Genomic DNA, 20,030 nt, shown 5'->3' on the forward strand with positions numbered 1-20,030 from the left:
CACGAGCCCAAGGTCCTCTTCAACTGCACCCCTCTGCCTCTGTCCATCTCCAATCTCCGTTCCAGCATCGTCACATTGTCGCTTCGCGCTTTCGGCTTCTGTCAACCGGATCGTCAAATTGCGGATGTCGGCATAGCGGAGATTTACCTCATCTTGGCATGGGCACGACAACCTATCACTGTGAAGCTTCTCAATTGACGAGTCGCAAAAAGCCTCGCATCCTTCTTACGGACCCTTCTCTCCTCAGAAGCCCCGTACCGTCTCCATCATTCGTGGGGAGCTTCCCGTCAGCTCCCTTCGGCTTCGGGCGGGTCGTCCGCGGGACGAGAAAAAGGAAACTCTCCTCTCTACGGTGGGCACGCGAAAATTCAACAACACCAAACATCTGCCCCTTCAAACGGGCGCCGCAAGGCTGTGCAATCTCGAATCACTCCTGGATCCCTCCGCGCCTCCCATCCGCCGAACCCCGGCGCCTCGCCGCTGATGGTTCCCTTGGTCAGCAGGCTTGACAAGGACGCGCCGCACCAAGAGTCGACACGGAGCTCTGGTGCTGCACCGGCCGGCATGTCACTGGCCACCGAGCAAGGCTACGGAACCAACAGGCGCGCAGAGAGGGTGGACAAATGTTTCGCGTCCGCTTGAACACCATCCCTGGCGCCGCTCCTCGCACTTATGACGGCACAACTCTATTCCATACCTTCGCCCCCTGTTTGCCGCCCTCCACAGCAAAACGGGATCGCCTCATCCCCCAGATCTTCACCGGCTCCCGTTTATGCATCCGCTGTCAACTCGCCATCTGCCACCTACTGTGTACAGTACATACTGCACCATTTTTCTGAAAATATTTCGAAACGCCCCTGCAGCCGTTGGGCCCATATTCGTCTACTGCAGGGAGACAACATGCACCTCGACAAGGCGTCACAGCCTCTGCCGTCAACGCAACGCAGCAATATGATGGCACGATTGCAATCATTTGCAAATCCCTCACGGGTATCACCTCGGACCCAATCTGCCTCTTTAGATCAGCGCCGCTTTTGTCTGGTCTCGTGATTTGAAATACACAATGGATACCCTTTCCTCCTAGATGGTGACGCTGGTTGAGGGGCTACGAAAGAAGCGAGAGCGAGAAGCTCGGAAGCTCACCAAATCGGTCTACATCAGTCGCGATCCGTCATAACCACCCGCCTCACTTTGTCAACCGAGCGATGGTCAGTCTTTACCATGTTAGTTGCCAAGCAGAACCGCTCGCACGACCGCAAGGGCTCAGTCTTGACACTTGACAATCCGTGGTTGACAAAATGCACGTCACCAGGCCTAGACCCCGTCTAACGCTTCCCGCCCCTCTGTAATCGGCTCCGGCCTGAGGTCGTTCCGCTGGGCTATGCCGTGCGCGGCATTGACACGGGAATGGGCCCCGACACCCAGTTCATCCCAATGAGGAATGATTGCACATCACCCGAGCACATCGTTTCTCAACTTCAGCAGACGTCAAGACCCGGCCACCTTACGAGAGCACCAGTCAGCGCCATGATCCAACAGCATCCGCTGTCTGGCAGCTATCGTGGGCCTGATTTGGGCGGCCAAGCCTGTCCCGCTGATATGACGCGACGGATGGCATGGGCAATTGCTTCCGAATGTTGCTCCTATCAGCCGACATTTTGCAGTGCTCCAGACTCCCGTCCAAGGTCCCGGGCGGTACCACGGCATGACATCAACCGTTATCCGTCCTTCATGCACTATCGCATTGTGCAACCATTTAGTTCAGACCCCGCAGATCAACTCGGCATTCCTTTCTTCGAGCTTCCGCGATGTCCTCGACATGTGTCTTTGCTCCACAAGGTCCAAAGTCAAGCCGCCAGACCTGACTGTGAAATCGCCCATCTGCACGCAATACCGGGAGTTGGCAAGCTTCCCGTCACGCCCCCGTCAAAGTCTCCCCTGACCCACCGCTTGTCATTTCAAGCCACCCACAACCCGATGTGGCTGGGCTTTCTACGGGAGGCCCTCGCGAATGGCGTCGGATATTTGACTCGGCCGATACACCAATACCTGGGCATTGTCTGAAAGCGGGATTGCGCCCCGTCATTAGGGTCCCAACCGGCTTCGGGTGCATCCTGTCAAACTTTGGCCCGCAAAGGCCCAGCATCGAGACGACGGGATATCTACGAACATGGTGTGAGTCACCGACGGTCAATTACCCAGACCCCGCGTATCGAGAGTCTAGGCTTTTGATGTTGAATGACCTGCATCATCACAGCAAGCGCCTATCTCGCCACGCATGGTTGAACATCATCCCAGGTGATGCTCAGTGTCGCTTAACCGCCCTGCGTTCTCACATGCTCATGTCGGACACTCAGTCGGCCGCCTTCTGAGCCCAGCCGCGACGTCGTGATGTCAATTGACCACGGAGAGGCGGCAACGGAGGAATTGCCGAATCAGATGCTCGAGAGATTTGCTAATCTCCCGCGGCCATTCCATCCAGGCGGTGCCATTATACCGCGAGAAACGCGACGGCTGCATGTGCTTCTGATACTTTGCCCGCGCTCGCCCACAGCAGCCAACCAGCTGGTCGCAACGTGTTATGCAACAGAACGATCGGCGCCTCCGGAGGACGGTGTACCTAACCATGGCTCGAAGCAGTTGCGATCAGATACTTCTGCGCTTCCGCCTGCCAGGCAAGTCGCACGATGCAAGGAAGACTCCGTGCCATGTGGGACACTGAGGCAGTGCTCAGACGATATTACTGGCAAACAGAATCTCTGTGCGACATTTGCCGGCCGCGAGACGAACAAAGACGTTGACTGACATATGGCGTTGTCAGACATCTGCAAAGTTAAGGTCCCAACCTTAATCGAACGACTTTACGTTCCTCGTCTCATCCACTGGCATTCAAGCCGCAGCAGACGAAGCCGGTATTGCTCGTTGCCGCATCGCCCGTTCGTGGCGGGTCGCTGTCGCACGAAGCTAGGCGTCCCTAGCAAACTCAATCTCGTTTCGACAAGCAGCGCCTAGGCGATTCGACGCTGACACTGGGGATCCATTTCACGAATCGCAAAGTTCCGCTGAAGAAGGGCCAATTGCCCAGCATCTTCAGGGACTCTGCCAGGTCCCACCACCACCCCGGTGCCTGTCAGTCTGGCAATGGTGCACCCCCAATGTCACGTCAGTCGCCAAAGTATCCCTGTAGAGCCAAACTGTTGCCCGCGTCGGTCCAACGTTTCCGACAAATCTTCCGAGCGACGAGAGGCGACAGATGGACTGGCCAGGGATGATTCTTTGGCGCTGGTTGTCGTTTGTGAGCTCTTGTGTGCTGCTACGTTGCCGGCGAGATAACGAAATGAACGATGGGCCTGTGCGACAGTGGCGCGCTGGGCTCGTCTGCGACTTGAACGACTTGTATATTGAGCCAGTGACCAAGATCAAGGGTGGTTGGGCAGACTGCCAGCCGGTTCACGACTTGGGGTTCTCGCCAAAAGTTCGAATCTCCGAACCCCAGGCAAGGTGTCGTTCGAGACTCCAGAGCAACCCATGTCACCTACGTTTTATTGACTGCCCCATGTTTCATGCGCCGCTGCGACTGCTGCCCTGTTTTGGCTATTTTGGGCTGGCAGCGTAGGTCAGCCCGATGCCTCTGCACGATTTTCCGCAAGAACAGTTATCCAAATCCAATGGATTTCATCGAGAAGCTAACGGCGTTCACAAGGCCTCATCTTTCACGATGTCTGGCGGATGAAAGTCGCCAGCAGTGTGCAGATGAGAGTCGCGTACGGTGCGGAGCACTACGCAGATCAATTCATCACCGGTGATCAGGATTGCCGCAACGCGAATGCTGCGGTCGAATCGTTCTTCGCTCGTGGCTGGTCACACGGTGTTGCGACGATGAACACGCAGTCAATGCTGTAAAGAAAGTTTGCAACCGAGCAGAAGATCTTGCCCAATATTCTGTCGACAGACTATCCTGATATCGGTTGGAGCTCTCTGGGGGCGATCAACGACAAGCCAGTGCCAAAATAGCGACAAGAGCTCGGTCCTGCGCTAAACGGCTCACCAGTGATCAGCATCAGCACGGTATCACAGATGGCCATAACACCTGTTGGTCAACATCTCCGAACATGCCACTTCGGAACCAAACGAGGCGCTGGACGATCGGCTTGAGCCTTTAGCTCCAGCACGGCCATCTCTGTCTATTCGTAGCCATGTCATCCAGCCCGCATCTTTCAACGGCGGTGCCATTTTGCTGGTGCAGACGTTCTTTGGCTGGCTGCATCATGCTCCTTGACAGCATATTGGCTGCGGCCGCCACTGCGACCTCCAGGGTGTAGCCCTCTGCCGCAGGCAGCAAATGCTTTCAGACGGTACAATCCGATGCCTCGTCTATCATATCGACGTCCCACCGGCCTTGGGCACATATGTTCCCGTTGTTTTTGCATTTCTGTCAAACGCAGTGCCACCATCGTTGACGCCCTACAAGGGGGCTGGCCCATCCTCGCTTCTCGCCTGAATCCTGATTTGGACTCGGAACACCGGGCGGGACGCGGCTCGCAAATTGCAGCCGGTCGCCTTGTGCCCTGCCTAGGCAATCTTGCCATTGCCCACTTCCAAGGCCACCTTGGGGGACCTCGACAACGGGCGCTCGACGACATGGCAAATATTGATCTTTTCCCCACGGCTTTCCTTGGTTTTGGGTTATTTTCCAAGCCATAATTACCTGATGAAGCCCAAGACCAAGCTCTTCCCATGTCAACCGCATCCCTCACGGCGCAGACATCTCGTGTATGACTCTCGTAAGTCTTCACTCACCGTTTCCCCACCTTCCACACCATCTTTCCATCACCAACCTCGCGTCCCTCGCTGCCCTCCCTCGCTTCTGCAGGTTGAGGTCCTTTAGCGAAGCATTTTTCTCTGGTCGGACAATTTGTACTGCAACTCTAAGTGCATCCGATCGCCCTGCCGGCTTCTCCTCATTTCGACGGGTTGGGCCCGGAGATTTAATTGTTTCGTTTGAAGCGACGGATGGAAACGATTTTGGCCCTTCGTAACAAACGAACCAGATTCCATCCGTACCCGCGGCCACCTTCGGCTTGCCAGCCCAGGATTTCCGGCCACTCCCCTCGCCAGTTCACAGAGACCGCCACCAACGACGGTTCGGCAAGCCGCCGTTACATCGCCCTCTGAACCGGTGTACGATGCGACGCTGAGGTACCAACAATCTCAGTCGAGAGCAGCTAGCGGTGGGCGGTCTGCAAGCGAGTGATGAGGAGCGCAGCAGCTTCGGATCCGGGTGGAGTTGGGCGCTCGACTGTTCAGGCATGAAGCCGGTTTGTTGGCGATCGTGTGATTTGCAGAGTTTGCGGACATGATGCGGCCTCGTACGTGCGATGCGGTGGACCAGACTATCTAGATTGGAATGCGACTCCCGTGCATTTGCACTAGACAAAACGGCGATCGCGCCGTCGAGTGTACGGGAGGCGACGATTGGAGGTTCCAACGGCCGTTGATGCGCAGCAAGTGATTTGATCGGGGCATCCAATGGACGGAACGTAGGTCCATCACGCCGGACTTTTCGAGGTTAACCATCATCAGTGGCAAAAGACGCCATCATATCGGGATGTCAGCGGGCTGACGCATGCACAAATATGTCACGGAAGCACCAACGGTTCCCCGTTGATGTTCCCTTCAGGCCGGGCGACGGGGCATCGATCGCACTTCCACTCGACCACTCAGACATGCGGGGGACTCGACTGCCGGTGTCACTGTGCACTGATGGATGCACAGACGAAAAGGTTCAGAATACGACCAGTTGTGCTTTCTTTTTACGTGATTACGAATCCCCGGAGAGTGTCTCTTTAGCCTTGGGCAGATGAGACTCTTTGCTCCGCCACAGATGGCATCCAATATTTGCTAGGCTGAAATTGAACCATGGGCCCAAGAATAGTTCAGACGGACTTTTCTGCCTTCCAGGATCACGTAACATATTTCTTCGAATATATTGCTGCCAAATGTTATTAGATTACGGTAGGGATGCCGGCAATCGTCGCGTACCGGAAAACCGTCACCGACGACAAAGGGGGGCGAGGGGGGAGGGGGGTGATGCCTAGCGAGACAAATGCCGCGGATGGGTGCGTCTTCTGGCACCGGCATAGTCCAACCATTAGAGAAGCAAGTCTGGATGCTCTGAAACCTGTAGAAGCTTGTTGTCAGAGCCGTGCGGTGTATTTTCTGTGCTGGATTTCGGGGGCTTTTTCTTCGTGCTCTGGTGCGGTCTGTTTTTCTTTCCTTGGTTCAGAGTGTTTCGGTACCGGAGGGATGTGCGAGTCTACGGCCGCTTGGTTTATGCTAACCGTCCGCCGGCGCCGTCTGGCCCAGCGGGAGGTGTTTCTGGTTGCGCTAGAGAACGGTCATTTGTGAGATCTACAGTAGACTTTGGGGGAGGGAAGCAGGATAAGGGGGATGGGAGCGGTATTTGTATGGGCTCTGCTCCGAGTTTCCCAGCATTGTAGTTTACAGAATTTACCTATTGTCATCTTTGAATCGTTGGAGCGGAATGTGATTTTGTCTGAGTCTTTTCAACCGCTTCGAAACAAATGGAAACAAAGGAAAATGCGATAGTTGTCGTGACGAGTTTCGATGCGCGTCTTCCGCCGGGACACAGTCAACTGGCTAATTAGACAAAGAAGCATACCGCGGCAGCTGCGTCTTCGAACATCACCTCTTCGATAGCTCACCCGTCCCTGATCTCCTCCGTCATCTCGTCCAGCATCCATCGTCGTTACCGATCGTTCCATCCGAGACTTGGAGTCCATCGTCCATCGTCCATCCCACCCGAACAAACCCCTTCATCTCGTCCCACTCTACAGACAGACCAAGAAGCTAGTACACGAGTCCCACGAAGCGATCCTACGATGCTCGAATACCGAGAACGACCCGAAGATATACATGGTCAAGGATAGCTTGGGAGGAATGGATAGAAGGCAAGTGGGGGAGGGGATGGGAGGATGGTAGCCGAGGCTATCGACCTTGCGCGATATTGAACAGAGGCTGGTACCAGCGGTCAAAGCGGTTGCCAGAGTCTGTCAAGTCCGGAATGATCCGCGAGGGTAGGTTACCTTACGACGGCAGTTGCGATGTCGGGGGTCTTCGGTATGTTTTGGTTTAGCAACAAGGAGCCTGGAGATTCAGTCTCTGGGTGGAAGCGGTTTTAAGACGTTCGTGGGGGCAGACTACCCTCTACAACCCCCTTACCAACTGTTCCATCGCGAAAAGAAACACTGGATATCGGTAGGGTTTCAAGGATCGTCACGATGGGGTGTTTGTTTTGTTTCACGGCGTTTGACGGTGCGAAGGACTCGTAAGGGAAGGTGGGTCTATCTGCGTTACGCGTGGAGTAACTGTCTCTACGAAGTTGTCACGGCGTGTTGAATCGTCTTTCGATGGCCTGGGAAACTCCCAAACAAGTTTTTGGGTATGTTGTCTGGTGGTCATGATGATTGAAGTTTTTCGCGATCAGAGGCTGGGAGTTCCCAAAATGCCTCGTTGGGTGTTTTCTTGACACTCGTGTTGCGTTTTGTGGAGAGCAAGTGCTTTTTTCACAGATTATGCAACTTGTCTCGGAGTGCGAAAGGCTTTGAATCGTTGCGTGGACGATTGTCTGTCGTCTTCCGCCGTTACCGTCTATCCTTAGCGTCCGTTGTTATCGTCTGATGTTGTCGTCCCTCGTCGTTGTGACCTTTATCTTTATTTCTACGATCTATTGTCTTCCTGGATTGAAGCATTCAAGAACACAGAAGACACAGCCATGCATACAAAGGAAGATTAAATCGATCTCTTGAGTTATTTTAGGTCGATTCCCCGAGGACACAGATGATCAAGCCCGTTAGCCACAAGATGTTACTACTGTGACAGGGTTGAAGTTGGTCCAAACCAAGTATTCGACACAGTACAAAGTGCCTCGGCTCTTTGGCATACATGTTACTGGATCAAGCGATCTTGTTGACCACAGAAACCTGGACATTATTTGTTTTTATGGTGATAGCTGGGGGTTGGTCAGAATGACAATCGGCCAGGCGCAACAGGCCTAACAAATGGGCGCGGAAGCGCGCTCGCAGAAGCATACCGGCTTCCAATTGATGTCAAATCGTATCAAAAAGGACATCTACTTACCTCGAGGGGAATATCTGCATCTTTGAAGGAGCGAAATGCAGTTGTGTCATGAACTGTGTAACACATTTGCGCGAGATCATAGAATTACGACTTCACGTCCTTTTCAAGTCCACTGGGGTCACTACTCTGGTCAAGCAAGTTCAAAGAATGCTCTATTTCCCTGCATGTACAGAATTAGTCATGTACATGATAACTTGCGCTCTGTTGACATTGACTTTACTTCTCCATCCCAATTTGAACCTCGTCATCGTTGTCATTCCACAGCCGGCAGTGGGGCCGTTTGCTGGTGGGTCGAGTTGACTCCGTGACGGGCACAGGATGATCTACATCAACAGATTCTGCGTGTGACGCTCCAGGAAGTTTGAGTCTGCGGCTGTGAATTTGCAATCACTAGCAATTACAACCTTATGAGTACCGTTATCCCTAACGACGTCACGATCACGGCATGGGACCGAGTCCTAAATTGGCACGTGCTGACGATCCATAACTCCTGCTATGAGGGGAACGCGTCTTCAACAACACAGTGAGCGATTCTTTGGATCCAAAGCTCACAACAAATGCAAGCACGCGGGATTATCGTCGGAAGGAGGTTTTGCCGTTGTGCAAATGACGCAACAAGGGCCATGGAAGCCGCCTTGAATGTAGTCGACGAAGTCTGAGACATGTCTCTTCTTGAGCAACTGAGACATGACCAATCTCGTCCGACGTGATTATCTGGCATAGGCGATCTTCAAGTGGCCTAGTCAACTTTGGGACTACATCGAACACGTTGGGATACCCAACTCAGGATGCTGTCTGAGTTTCTCGCAAGTCTTATCCGAGTGATCGTCGTGGAGGTGAGGGGTCGTCAGACATCGTGGAACCGCCAGACCGGATTCCGGCATTTTCGTCGAGGGGCATTTGTGCAATGGGATGTCTCATAACGAACCCGGCTACACCGTCGGAAGTCAGACAGACTTGGCCGTTCCGGGCCAAGGCCGATCGCCGATGCGGGCCGCCGCATACCCGTGCGACGACCGGCAGGAGGGACGGCAGGCCGAATCTTCGTCAGTATAAGAGCTCGACATTCGCTTGTCCCAGGGATTATGGACCCAGTCGACTGCACTCTGTTATTAGACTCCTTCCTTGAATTTTCCTACAACTCAACATGGCTTCCACCGAGCAGAAGACGTGGCGTGCTGCCCTGACCTTCGCTGGCGGAGCTGTCATTGCCCAGTACCTTTTCGGTTCTGGCCCTATCGTTGCACCAGCTTCCTCAAGCCTTGAGGCGTGCCTCAATGATGTGTGCTCCGGCCGAGACGACTGCGTTCGATTCGGTAACACGGCCGAATGGGCTCAGCCGTTCAATCTCGGCCAGAGCTCCGTCCCGGCCGCTATCATCAGACCAAAAACTGCCCAGGAGATTGCGGGCGTCGTCAAGTGTGCTCTCAAGCACGACACCAAGGTCCAGGCTAAGGCTGGCGGACACGGATTTGGGCAAGTACCAAGCTACCCTTGCTTATTGACATTTACTAACCTTCGACAGAAACCATGGTGAGCCTAAAGCAAACCTTCGCCAAAGGTACGAAATGTGCTGACTGTAATCTCCCAGGCCTTGGCGGCGAGGATGGTGCTATCTCAGTTGACATGCATCATTTCCAATACACCTCCGTCGACATGATGACTCCTTCTCGGAACGTTCGAGTTGGCGGTGGTACGCGGCTCGGGCAGATTGACGAGCACCTCCATGCTCATCAGCGAGTCATCCCCCATGGCCTTTGTGGAGGCATCGGGATTGGTGGTCACGCCACCGTCGTAAGTCTCTGCATTTGCATTCTGTGGTGTGCCAGTGTTCTGACATTGTGAAGGGAGGCATTGGGCCTATGTCTCGTATGTGGGGAACCACACTGGACCATGTAGAGGAAGTTGAGGTTGTCACTGCCAACGGCACAGTCACGAGGGCTAGCAACCATCAGAACTCCGACCTTTTCTTCGTAAGATCTCCCTCGCGGAAATTCCGAGACCATGATGCTGACCCCTCCTCCAGGCTCTGCGAGGTGCTGGCGCTGGCTTCGGCATCGTCACCGAGTTCGTGATGAAGACGCATCCCGCCCCAGAGGAGGTTTTCTTCTACACCAACGACTTAAAGTTCAGTAATCTGGATGACAAGGTTGAAGCATTCCATAGCTGGCAGACGCTGGTCGCCGACCCAACCCTGGACAACCGACTCGGCACCGACTTTACCTTGACCCCTTCAGGCGTACGCATCTCGGCTACGTGGTACGGTTCATGGGAGGAGCTTCATCAGTCCAACATTATGGGCAGACTCCCGGCTGGCGGTGCTGCTTCCCTTAGCCAGGAGACTTGGGACAGCTCCATTGCGAAGAACGCAGCTGAGGAGTCACGTCACTTGTCTGCTAGCCCTGGCAAGTTCTTCTCTAAGGGTCTCGGCTTCACTCCGGACGACATACTTTCTCGGCCTGCAATCGCCGAACTCTTTGAATTATTAGAGTCTCAAGCAGAGGAAAACTCCTGGTCGATTCGGTTCCAGGCTGTGGGCGGTGCCATCTCAGAGGTCCCCACAGGCGCAACGGCTTTCGCCCACCGCGACAAGTTCATGTTCTACCAATCCTACGCCGCTGGAGACTGCAAGACTACTAAGAACTTCCTCGAAAACTTCCACCGGAAGATCCTCAACACCGTACCAACGGAGGCTACTGGAACTTACCCTGGATTTGTCGACACGTCACTGAGGGATGCGCAGGAGTCGTACTGGCAGGGCAATGTCCCGGCGTTGGAGCAGATCAAGACGGTTTGGGATCCAAAGGATGTTTTCCACAACCCGCAGAGTATCCGTCCGATAACTGCTTAACCAGAGTGTATCCGGATGGTCACTGTAGCCGGGCTTACAGATATAGTATAGGTAGCCTCAAATCACCCAATATGTGATGTCAAATGATGTCTCTTTCGTATTTATGCTCTATTGAAGGTGTCTCAAACTCTCTCCAAGCGAAAGATAACTGCCAGCTCCTACCCTAGAGAGGAATCCAATTCCGCGCAAGGATCTGGCTGATAACTATCGCGGAATAGTGTTTTTAGTTCCGTAATGAATGTCCAAACTAGCTCTGTTTCTAGGCAACTTGATGGCAAGACCGGCAGATATCTATACTTGCCGTCGTTGAATACCAGCCCTTCAATTTGAGATGATTCGAGACTCCCACGCTTCATCCAATCGCGTTCGTATCCTGGGAAGAAAAAGTACAACGTGGCTCCGTGTTTCACCCAATCCATAATAGAAGCCACAAAGTATCTGACCTGTTGATATTGCTGGCTGCGATTTGATGGTGAGTGCCCCCATTGCACCAGCCATAAGTAGTCTTCCAGCTCGATTTCAAGACCGATGTGCTTGGGGAAACGGGGAGGTGCTCCAAAATGCCCCTTGTCGGATTCTGGTATCGCCAGGCAACCTGACACAATGTGTCCTGTTCTACCCCAACCGATGCGGAGGATGATTATGTCCGACGAGTCACAGTAGAATAGCTCTTGTACTCTTCCGTCAAGTTTGGAGGTGATGATTCTCGGCTTGTTTTGTGCGTAGCGTCGAGATCGTTCAACTGCAGCTCGTGACTCTTAGCAAGATGTTAGAAGACCGCGTGTGAGCATGTCGGTTGAGAGGTTCTGGTCGCTTTTGGTGCTACAGAGCTCGACTGCCGCCTGCGCATTCTCGTTTGGCGGTCCCATATAACTTGATTCTTGTAAAGAGAAGTAATGCACACCGTGTTCCAAGGGACGGACAGCAGTGTCCCAGATCATGTCCCGGAGCTCTCTGGGAAGCTTGTAGAACAGTGGAAACATAGAAGTATTCATGATGGTGTCGCGGAACCTCAATGGAAGTCAAGTGAGATTGCCTGCTACCGAATTTGTGACGTAGCGTTGTTGGTAGGACTGAAATAATTCGAACGAGGATTACGTGTCCTCGTCCCTGTCGTCGTCCTCGTCCCTGTCGTTGTCGTTCGCAGGGTTATGTGCAGGTTAGATGAATATGTTTAGGAATCATAAGTTCAAAAGAATCGAGATGTTCTCGGAACGAGCAAAAAGCCGTCGTACTTATGTAGGTAGCCATCGGACAACTGGAAAGGTTAGGCAACAACCTCTAAAAGGTGCCCAAATGTCGCCTGGCCAAAAGACATGAGGGTTCGCAGGAGGTACGGGAAACCAAAAGTGCTGATGATTTGAGTGGGCAGCAGGCGTCTCATGAGAATGATTCAATTAGGTATCAAGGAGTATCAAGCTGCGCGCTCGTGACAGTCTACTTCTTCATTAATGCCTCTTCGCCTTTCCAGTCACATCGTCCTCCTCACTGCTACTCAAGGTCGCCTCACTGCCGTTAACCCTGAAGCTGAAGTCCACTACGCCGACCAGACTGCTGACCGCACGCACCAGTCCCTCCAGGTCGTCGCATACAAGCGAGCTGCACACCTGCAGCACCGCAAACTCTGTGTACCCATGCTGCTCCACATTCTTGACGTCGAGAATGCTTCCGCTGCCTGGCGGGCTTATGGTCTCTGCGAGCTCGGCCATGCCTGCCAGTGTTGAATTGTCACTTGTGACACTGGGCTTGCGAGTCGTCGACCGGACTTCCTCGCCTGTGTGCGTGTGGACAGTGACCAGCCTGTGCTCCAACTCGCTTCCCCTTCTCTGGATGCCTGGCTGCGGCTCGGGCTCAGGAGCTCGGAGGTGAAGAAGCTTTCGAGTGAGTTCATTGGGTCGTGGGAGTTGCATGAACGGAGGCAGCGACTGGCCCGAGAGCAAAGAATTCGAGAGGAGGGTGAGCGTGGAGAGGATTGTGTGCTGTGTCGGTTCGATGCCAGCGAGGACTTGGTTTAAGGCACGGAGCCACTGGCGGTCGCTCGCCGATGAGGCGGTAGATGGTCTATCGCGAGGCTTCCAGGTAATTGTGTACGCGATCAATGTCAGATAGCGCATAATGCTCGTAGACCGTCTGATGATGTCTTCGTAGGTGGCCCTGGGGAACTTGCCGCCAATATCGGGCTCCCACTTCTGCCACTGCGCATGGCTGTCCAGGCTAGGGAGCAGCAGCAACAGCTTGCCCAAGATGCGACGTCTCTCCTTCTCCATTTTCTGAGCGGGCGTTCCCGGCATCTTGATGTCGCCGTGGGTGTCGTTCATGGTGGCCTTGATGGTCTCCGTGATGACGCTGAAGTAGTTGGCGAGTAGGTAGAGCGAAGCGCTGAGGTCCATGCGAAGCCATCTGCGATCCGTAATCGGAGACGGAAAGACGGTCCAGATGAACGCGATGGCACATCCAGCAGCGACGCAGGCAAGACGATAAGGAGCGAGCAGATAGGTCGGGTAGTACGGCTGTCCCGTGGCTGCAGCGGCGACTTCGCCAATCTTCTGAACTTGAAGCTCATAACCGATGATAAGAACTTGGGTGATGATCATGATGAGCCATACGGGCATGAACCTGGGGTATTTGAGGACAAAGTATTGTTCGATGAATGTGAACAACCAGAGAAAGACAATGACTCCAGCAGTTCTCTCAACGACAATGTACCAGATGATGTACGAGAAGATCATGGCGACGAGTGTTCCGCCAACACGGCACACGAAGCCAAAGATGGACTGGCCTGCAGTGATCGTCATTCCGATGGCAATCATAATCATGGCCCAGACGAGACGCTGCTCGTTGAAGAAGGTCTGGGTATCCTTGAGGAAAGCCAGAATGCCGACAGTCATCGTCGCCACTGCCACACGGAAGCCAAACATTGATTCTCCTGAACCGACGAATGCTGAGATCTTTCGAAGCCTGTTGCCGAAATGTTGCCATGCGCCATGTGCGGGGAGATGCTCAGGGTCCTTTTTCTTGTTGTATCCATCACCAGCGTAGACAACATTGGCGCCCATGTCCGCCATGTCCGGGTTCTGCTCTGGTGTTCCGTCCTGGGTGCTGCATGCTCCTCTCAGCCACTTCATGATGCGCCTTTGCGAGGGGATGATCAAGCGCTTCTTGCCCATGGTTCCGTCGGCCACCTTGGAGTCAGCAAACATGACCAAGTCCTGAACCGCCTCACCAAGCGCAAGCATGAGTTTCTCCATGTAAAGCATGACATAGAGCTGTGTCTGGTCGCGCTCCTTCATCCTCGTCTCCAATCGCTTGAGGTGCAATTCCTGTCGCTCCAGCTCAGTGGCCTCGCGTCTCTCTTTCAACCAAGCCTTAAGCATCTCTCCCTTCTTGTCGTTAAAGTCCTGGACCTTGTCCGCGAGAACCTGTGCAAACCCAGACTCTCCCGGCTTGGGCAAGGCCTTCGCCCCAGCCTCCATTTCGACATCGGCGGTCTTTGACTTCTTGGGTTTCGGTGTAAGTTCGAGCACGATGCCCACGTGTTCCAACCCTTGGTCCATAGCCTCGGTGAGAATTTCGAATGGCTCGTAGAGTTGCAGCATGATATCGTTCCACACCTTTTGCTCCAAGGACTTTTCGATGTCAGTGTCGCCGCCCTCGTCGCTCGTACCCCATCCATGCTTCTCAGCCGCCCGCCTGAAAATGTCGACAATAGTGCTGATTCCATTCAGTGGGATCATAATGCTCCGCAGGCGGTTGAAGATCTCGCTCATGTCCTTGGCATCCAACTTTCCGTACGCAATATCTCTCTTGGCAAAGACCATGTCTCCATGCATCTTTCCGAACAGAGCCGAGATAGCTAAAGCAGTACCCTTCAATTCTCCCGCAGCCCTGGCCTCCTTCGTCATCTCGGGGCCCTTCGGCTTCTTCCTGAAAGCGCTGCTTGCTCTCGTTGGCTCGCGTTCCAACATGTCATCGCTGGACAGAACCTGCAGGTAGTTCAATTGAAGTCTAATTGACTTCCTGACCAACCCGATCGCGCCCTTGAATTCAGCACTGACAACCTTTCGGCTGGATACCGGGAAGATGACGAGAGCGACGCCGGTAGCGATGCCCATGGCAGAGAGCATAGCCACCAGAAGCCGTCTCACAAATGACTCTGCGGACGCGTCTGTCACCATAAGCGGCCCAAAGGTGCACGCCACGTTCATGAAGATGGAGTAAATCATGACAGGTAGGTTCATAGCCGGGTACTTTGCACGCAGCGTGTTGGAGATCCAAATGTTAAAAAAGAGCCAGATGCCACAAACAGCTGATTGACTCGAGTTGTAGATGGGCAAGCCGGTGGCCAACTCTTCGGCTGTTGCGGTGTTGTGTCGCGCTCGGACACCAGTCCACAGAGCCAGCATGGAAATTGCGGCACCGATGCAGATTCCCGACACATTCAGGACCAGATTCTGAAGATACTTGCCTCGCGGGAGAATAGCGAGAGCGAGGACTGAGATAATGGGCACGAGGTAGCCCAGGGTGGTGAAGTATTGCGCAACTGGTGTCGATTGGTAGATGCTGATACCAATGATCGGTGGTAATGAGCCCTTGAACATCATCATGACTGTTGGCACATCGAGACCGAGTCTGGTCATCAGATTGGGCTTCGGAGGCGGCTTCCTTGCCGCACTGGCGCTCGTCGCGTTAGTCGGCGCCCGCGCCGGAGCCGCAGGACGAGGCTCCGGCGAGGGGGTTTCCCGGTCGGCATCGGGCTGCTGTTCATCGGTACTCATATTTTCGGGAGCATCGGTCGCCACAGATTGGGATGAACTCGAGTTCACCTCTTCTCCGACGGATCGGAGAGTCGAGCGTCGTCGCATGCCGGGCATCTTGATGAGATGAGGTTGAGTTTTTCAGGCCCGAGGCCCGGTGTTGTTTTGTCTTACCTGATGATGTAATTAGCGGATATCGCCGCCCTTCTACTGGCAAGACATTGCCGACAGAGTTTGCGCTAGCGCGACGTTTTGTGGACTTTTTACTCGTTTTCGTTAAGACCGGATGGAGATTATTAGGAACTAAAATAGCTGGCGAGTCAATCAACCACCACCGACTTGGCCGATTCATGCCTTGAGGGCACGGGCCTTCATCTCATCTCGTTCAAGGGATGAGGCAGATGAGATGGTCGCCGGAATGGTCGCACAGGGAGCCGTTCGGAAGATTTGGCAACTTGAGTTGGGGATATCGACGTTGAACGCAACCTTAGACGGACTTCAAATGTCTGAAAGATTCGCATCAAAGTCGATGTTTATCGACAAGCCTCTTTATCAAAGTGAGCAGACAATGGGACGCGCAAAAGCTCGACATAGCATCATGCCAGCGAGCTGTCGAATCGGGGAAAGACTGCAACAGGCCAACAGCAACTGCATTCAGCAGCAACCTTGGCTACATTGATTCCTCGATATTGACGGCAACATCGAATCATTCTGTTTCCTGTTCATGTTAAAGCTGTAGAAACAGAATGATTCGATGTTCCCGTCAATATCGAGGCAATGTAGTATCGGCCCATGGAGGATTCTAGCTCGGTCCAACGTGTTATCTGCATGCAAGATCCCTGTAGGTCAGCCCTAAACCGGCCGCCTATTCCCCGCCACGTCAGTGGGCTGAACCGTCTCCTTTGCTTGGCAAACCAATGCCGCGTGGCCGTGGAAGCCGTGGAGTTTTGCCCTCGCAGACTGTGATGTTTCTTTTGGCGGTTTTCTGGCGATTACTCATAATACTCCGATCCTCAGCATGTGCGCCTCAGCTGTCTTTCAAACGAACAGATGCAGGTTTTGTCGCTCTAGGTTCCACATGACACGGAGCTCTTCTCAATCTCAACCCCCACATCCGCGCTCAACTGCCTCTGAGTGAGGAGCAGGGGTCAGTGATCAACCCCGCAGGTTCTGGACGAAATGGTCCGTTGTCTCCCTCCACTGTCTTGAGTTCGTTGTATTCTTCCGCTGTCTTCTATCGCATTCGTTTTCAGTCGACATCATATTCCATTTCAAAGTTGGTCTCAAATTTGGATAGAAATCGCAGATCGAAGTCTTTGCGGAAGCCCAGGAAGTATCGTTCTTGAAATACACGCGCGACACGAAAATTGCCAACTTTCTAGCTTGTTAGATGTCTACTCATGGACGTCTACACAACCATCCAGAGGTACCACCAAACAGCCCCTGTTTGTAGATACACCTTAATGTCAAGTTTACCCATCAGGTAACTAGCGCAACACGACGTTCCACCCCTAGATAATCAAACAGAAAGCCAGTGAACGAGCTTCTAACTCAAGTGAATGAGTTTCCGCATACAAACCGCCCATCGACACCCCTCAGAAGTCTCGATAACGAGTTTCGTACTTCAAATCAACCACGTCTTCAGGGTTGATAGCATTGACCCTCTTGCTCCTAATGTCCGTTCTGTCCAACAGTTGCTGGTAGAGTGGGGCGAACTCCCTCGAAGTCTGAAGATGCGCCAGGCCGAGGAACTGTTTTTTGTCTTCCAAGTTAACGTGGTGCTGAACTCGATAGGATAGGTAGATCTCGTTGAATCGTATGTTGGTGTCTAGATTGTCACGAGCAGCCACAGTGGCCATGCTGAATAAGGCTCCTTGAGTCACAGCAGGAGCCGCTCGCCGACCCATATCACCCGAGGCACCAGAACACATCGTCCAAGAGCTGTTTGAGACCCCCTTTTCTAGCAAGTAGGGCCAAGTTGCACGGTATGCGTCTACGATATGATCGCTTAGATTCGAAAATTCACGACGAGCTCAGCATATGTTGGTGGCCACTCACATAGATAAGTTTCAAAATTGATCTTCATAATCTGAAGAAGAGCAGAAGTCTCGAGAGCAACCAGGCTAGTCTCCCAATAAAGACCACCCGCTGTTCGAAGTTGGTATCAGTCACTTGTCCTCAAAGCAAATCCCAAAGGCCCACCTGAATCAACGATAAGGGGTGAAGAAGTACTCACGAGACGCAAAAACATGCTGAAACGGCGGCAGCTTGCCGGCGCGAACTTGATCAACGATAACTCTAACAGAGTCCTCAGATGTGATGTCCGCTTCGGCAATCGTGATTCCATCGCGGGTTCCAACGTAGTCGAATATCTTCTCGGCGCTTGTCTGATTACGAACAACAGCAATGACTTTGCGCTTAGCATGGAGGGCACCGATAACGGCAGATACTCCGATGTTTCCGGATGCGCCGAAGACAAGAACCGTTTCTGCCATTGCTATAGTCAACAAATGGGTCGTGCTGTTCAGATCAAGTCCCAAAGGTGGTCGGAACGGCCTGTCGAAGCAGGATGGGCAAGGCTTAGGAACCCATTTATTCTGAAATGTTCACCGACTTTCATTTAATTAAACGTGTTTGTTTTCCGACAAAGACTGCATTCAGCATGGGTTCGCCATCATTTTTAGACGCGAGGTGACATCAAGTATGGCTCTGGGCTAGACGAAATGGTTATGCTATCCGAAAAGAGGACGGCTTCTGGATCGATTCCTGGTGCCGAGTTACACAATGCGGATATAGAACCAATCAAGTATCTCCCCCAGCTGGAGAAATGCATTCAATCGGGCCATCGGAGACGACTAGTGAATCTCACTGCAGATTTAGACGAGTATTCCCAGGCTGCACCCCGCCTTTGAAACTGTGTAGTTGATATTACCGGTTCATTTCCTGACAACGATGTACGGTGGGTAGCAATGACGGCGCATTGCTTTCCTGTTCGGTATTCTTCATTGAGATGCAAGTTTGTCGACGGCAAGCGCAGGAACAATGCAGCACCGAACGCGCACTGTGTGAGATCTCGAGTCGCTCATTCGTCGGGCCAGGGTTTCTTCGATTTCCACATCCAGTCTGTGCAATTTACGAATCACGACCCCATCAAGGCTGGATTCTATTGCTTACACACGCCATAACTTGGAAGTACTCTCAACGTTATCAAAGTCGTTGTCAAATTTACGACTCTTTCGAATGCATAGGTACGATTTGCTTTCCGAACTAATTCTCCTGACTACGTAAGTGGGTAGGTAGGAATAACATACTCAACAAAAAGAACGACAGAACAGGGGCAATGATAGAAAGTACTCAAAGGAGCCGACGTCAATAACTCAAAGAGAATTTCAAATAGTTTAGAATGAGATAAAGTTCATGACTAACGAATCACGGTCTAAAAGGTTGAAAGTTTTGATCTCGGAACATCAAATTTACTGGCTGGGTTCATCGTGACACAGACTCATCGCGGTTTGAGTTTCATTCGTCAAAATACCTAAAAGCACGATGAGATGAGTTTCGCAATATACGCCACAAGTACATGTTGTCAAGTGATGGCCTTATGTTCATGGTCATTGAAGATCAACATGCAGTCTTGTGCAGTAAACATCCATCAGTGCAAGAGATCTGTTTAATTAAGAACCCCATCATCTTTGCCTTTAACAGCACCAGTCAATACTATCAAATGAAGTCTGCTGATCGACATACGGATTGTGAATTTCTCACAGTGAATGTTCTGGAGTTTACCATTTCCCACCGCAACAACCCCGATGTATCGCGGGCGTAATAGCGGTGAACTACTCAGACCGAGCTAGAAATCAATCTTTCAATGTGATGTCCACAATTTGTTTGGAACCCAGTCTTACGGCCGTTTCCAACAACAAGCGGAGGTGTTTCCCTTATTGGGCAAAGCTTGGAACGAGGGAGAGAGGGCCAGCCACCTTTGGCGCGTAAAATGACCAGTGAAAAGGCTTCAGATTCTACGTCGAGCACGTAGTCTACTCGTTGAAAGGTCGCATAGAGGCTACATATAAGGCTGTTCAACATCAAAGGGGTTGTGTACCCGTCACGAGGCATGTGGGCTGAGTGAAGGCGGGGGAATTGGCTCAGCTGCCAATCCAAACGTAAGGGCTGTGCTGAAAGCCTAATGGCTACCGCTTGTGGCCACTCTTGGCTAGACCTCTACGTTACAGATGGCTGCCCAAGCGACTGGGGGTGCGTGTATG

General features: G+C 52.8%; 3 protein-coding genes across 3 annotated transcripts; 1 reads left to right on the forward strand and 2 right to left on the reverse strand.

Moving 5' to 3' along the window:
* Positions 1 to 9,307: 9,307 nt before the first annotated feature.
* COL26b_011315 (uncharacterized protein) lies at positions 9,308 to 11,011 on the forward strand (the record flags this gene model as incomplete). Its single annotated transcript, XM_053183986.1, has 2 exons — positions 9,308 to 9,640; positions 10,187 to 11,011. 2 exons carry the CDS (start codon positions 9,308 to 9,310, stop codon positions 11,009 to 11,011), a joined length of 1,158 nt encoding a protein of 385 aa, XP_053032066.1.
* A 1,448-nt stretch (positions 11,012 to 12,459) lies between these two features.
* Positions 12,460 to 15,882, reverse strand: COL26b_011316 (uncharacterized protein; the record flags this gene model as incomplete). The annotated part of the gene is made up of 1 exon (XM_053183987.1): positions 12,460 to 15,882. The coding sequence occupies one exon, from the start codon at positions 15,880 to 15,882 to the stop codon at positions 12,460 to 12,462; it is 3,423 nt and encodes a 1,140-aa protein (XP_053032067.1).
* A 1,478-nt stretch (positions 15,883 to 17,360) lies between these two features.
* COL26b_011317 (uncharacterized protein) lies at positions 17,361 to 18,260 on the reverse strand (the record flags this gene model as incomplete). The annotated part of the gene is made up of 3 exons (XM_053183988.1): positions 17,361 to 17,593; positions 17,824 to 17,913; positions 18,002 to 18,260. The coding sequence occupies 3 exons, from the start codon at positions 18,258 to 18,260 to the stop codon at positions 17,361 to 17,363; spliced, it is 582 nt and encodes a 193-aa protein (XP_053032068.1).
* Between the last annotated feature and the right edge of the window lie 1,770 nt (positions 18,261 to 20,030).

Source organism: Colletotrichum chrysophilum (genome assembly GCF_026319265.1).
Source record: "Colletotrichum chrysophilum strain AFK26 chromosome Unknown scaffold_136, whole genome shotgun sequence".
Taxonomy (NCBI): Eukaryota; Fungi; Ascomycota; class Sordariomycetes; order Glomerellales; family Glomerellaceae; genus Colletotrichum; species Colletotrichum chrysophilum.